The 2,933-nt window shown below is 40.8% G+C and overlaps 1 protein-coding gene across 9 annotated transcripts in view; it reads right to left on the reverse strand.

Moving 5' to 3' along the window:
• Window positions 1–309: 309 nt before the first annotated feature.
• The window catches only part of LOC137973057 (tetratricopeptide repeat protein 28-like), a 178,050-nt gene continuing 175,426 nt past the window's right edge, over window positions 310–2,933 (reverse strand). For all 9 annotated transcript variants that reach the window (XM_068819772.1, XM_068819774.1, XM_068819777.1 and 6 more), the window contains 2 exons: window positions 1,133–2,933; window positions 310–635 (listed from right to left, as the gene is read on the reverse strand). The exon at window positions 1,133–2,933 is cut by the window's right edge and continues 1,837 nt beyond it. In XM_068819772.1, the coding sequence (XP_068675873.1) occupies window positions 616–635; window positions 1,133–2,933 (1,821 nt within the window). In that variant the 3' untranslated portion in view covers window positions 310–615. The remainder of the gene's footprint in view (window positions 636–1,132) is intronic.

Here is a 2,933-nt window from a genome sequence, read left to right on the forward strand (position 1 = left end):
GTGGCGCCGTCGCAAATACCTGTATTATCTGCTACAGTACTAACAACGTTTATTCAGTTTGCGGTTTGGGCGTGACAAGTACTCAAACATGATTGGCTTATGAACAATAAGCATTCTTAATATATTTTAGGTGTTCACGGTTTTCCTGGTGAAACTGTAAAAAACCTCATAAAATGTACATCTTAGAGTCTTGAAAAATTTGCCATTTCTTTCTTTATGCACTTTTTTCGCACCCAAGATCCTAAAGTGCTTAAACTTAAAACGCCTACTAATTAGAACATCAGAACTTGAAGTTTTTTTTTTTGTGTAAAAAAAAAAAAAAAAGAAAAAACAAGAGGAAGAAACCATTGACATTTGGTGTTCTATTTTACGAATGAAAAATGGCTCTTCCTCGAAACTCTGTCTTTGCCTTAAATGGAAGTTCATATGAGGACCTTAAGATCAATAATTGTCACTTAGTAAAATAAGTCTAAAAACACACTTTTAAACAACATTTACATATCTTTTGTCTTCCTTCACCGCTTATGAGGTTTGAATGCTTTAATCTTCTCAATAAGTCATATATTTAAAGTAACGAAAATGACATGTTGACGCATCAGATTCCAAGTAGTTTTCTCAACTTTCGGACGACGTTTCTAAAAAAAAAATGAAAGTAAAAAAAAAAAAAAGAAATAGCGGGTTAAATGGTGATTAGCAATAATTTCGTTGTGAGTGATAAATGAATAAAGAAATTATTTTATCCCTGAAACCGTTTGCACAGACATGTGTTTAGTTAATAGCAACGAGTATGACTGTGACATGTAGACTACAAGCCCTCAATATCTAACTTCACTTTGCGCAGGTAACCGGCAATTAGTTATTTCGCTTTAGTCCATTGCAAACAGTTCTTTGCAGGAAGGAAAGCACCCGACTCGGTGAATGCGAACAAAAATTATTTTACTCGCTAACCAAAGCAGTTCGTAAAAGAACTATAGTAAAGAAAAAGTAAGTATATTGTAAGTATATTGGCGACTGATTTTGAAACCATTTCTCTTTGAAAAACGTACCTTTTTCTCTTGAGCACGTGCCGAATTACAAAACTGTTCAACATCTTTCTTTTCACTTAGTAAAATTATATTCGAACAGCACTTACCATTCTTTTCGGGTTCTTGTGGCCCAAATTCAAACGTAACATCATCGCCAATTAGAACAAATGGCGCCCAGTATTTAATGGCGGAATACTCCTTTGTCTCTTGAAGAGATTTCATAGCATGATAAAGAGCTAAACTTGCACTTTTTCTATCTGCCAAGTGTTGGTAAAAACTCTTCATGAACAGCAAGGTTGCCTCATCATTAATTGCCCAGAGTGACACCAAAACAGACCGGGCACCAGCATACAGGAAAGCTCTGGCTATTCCCACCACACCCTCAGATTTTAGCTCTCCCTGACCGCTATGACAGCAACTCAGCACAACCAGCTTTGCCTGAAGACGAACTGCTTGAACATCGCTCATGGTTAACATGTAATCTTTCTCTTCGGGGATCTGTGATGTGCGGCCGGGATTTGGGGCCAAAACAATTTCTCCAAAATAGTCATCTCCATGAGCAGCAATGTGGATTAAAGTAGCTGCCTTCAGTTTTTTCAGCACCTCGGCTTTCGTTGCATTTTTGCCAGTGAGAGGCGCGGTCTGCAGAAGGTCTCCAATCATCTCCACCTCTTTCTTTGCGCACGGCAACTGTTCATACCTGGGTCCACCGGTGCCCCAAGTGATTTCCTTCAAGTACGGATCTCCCACAAGTAGCGCTTCACTCTTACTGTTGAAAACAGGTGCACTTGCGATCAGTTTCAAAGCGGTCAATGAAGGAACAGTACGGATCCTGACAGAGTCACTCAACGCAGAATAAGGAGCCAAGCAAAATGGTCCATCAGGAACAAAGATCAAGTCATCACCCTGGAGCAAGTCTGCAATGGGTCTGATTAAGACATCATACAAGGAATGCAAGGGGTTTTCGGACACGTTGAAAGACTGCGAGGCTTTCTCAACAGCTTTTCCACTGCAAGAGAAGTCGCTGCGATGTCTGCGCGCCGAGCGATTCTCGCATCGGACAACAGCCCCAGCGCCAATCTGTTTCAAAGTAGTCTTTATCAGCGAGTCAGCACTTCCATTTTCGATTTCCTTTTCCCTATAGTTTAATCCGCTTCCTCTTCTCAGAAACCAAAAACTGATAGTGTTCCCTGCAAGTGCTATGAAAACTGTTTGTAGAGGCAAATATTGCATAACAGCGGAGATAGTTTCCGTCCTCGCAATTGCCGTGGACGGTTGTTCATCAACGCCAAATTGCACCTTCAAAATGTCTGTCAAGGCCTGTGCTCGTCCTTGTTCAGCAGCAAACAAAGCCTCATCAACCTCTCCATTCTTTAAAAGTGCGGTCCACAGAACTGTGTAATTCTCTTGAATTTTATCACGAAAGCTTATTTTCCATGCATCTTCTGACTGAAGAAGACGCATAACCTCGAAATGTTTTATGCTTAGATGATAAAAATTTATGGCCTTGCACAAGGAGCCTGAAAATTCATGAACACAACCAAAGAGATAACAAGCGATTCCCTGCCCTTGTAGGTCCTCTGTTTCCTTGGAAATAATAAATTGTTGTTCGTTACAGAAAAGAGCATTTTCAACCTCACCTCTAACGTAATAAGCATAACCGAGATTACCATAGGCAACGCCCTCCCCGGCCCTATCCCCTACTTCTTTTGCAATGCTAAGATGTTGTTCATAATACTCTATGGCTCGCTTAAAATTGCCCAGACTGTGATAAGCGTCGCCGAGATAACCATAGGCAGTGCCCTCCCCGACCCTATCCCCTACTTCTTTTGCAATGCTAAGACGTTGTTCTTGATACTCTATGGCTTCCTCAAAAATGCCTAGACGGTAGTAAGCGTTGCCGAGATT

Source organism: Montipora foliosa, chromosome 10 (assembly GCF_036669935.1).
Source record: "Montipora foliosa isolate CH-2021 chromosome 10, ASM3666993v2, whole genome shotgun sequence".
Taxonomy (NCBI): domain Eukaryota; kingdom Metazoa; phylum Cnidaria; class Anthozoa; order Scleractinia; family Acroporidae; genus Montipora; species Montipora foliosa.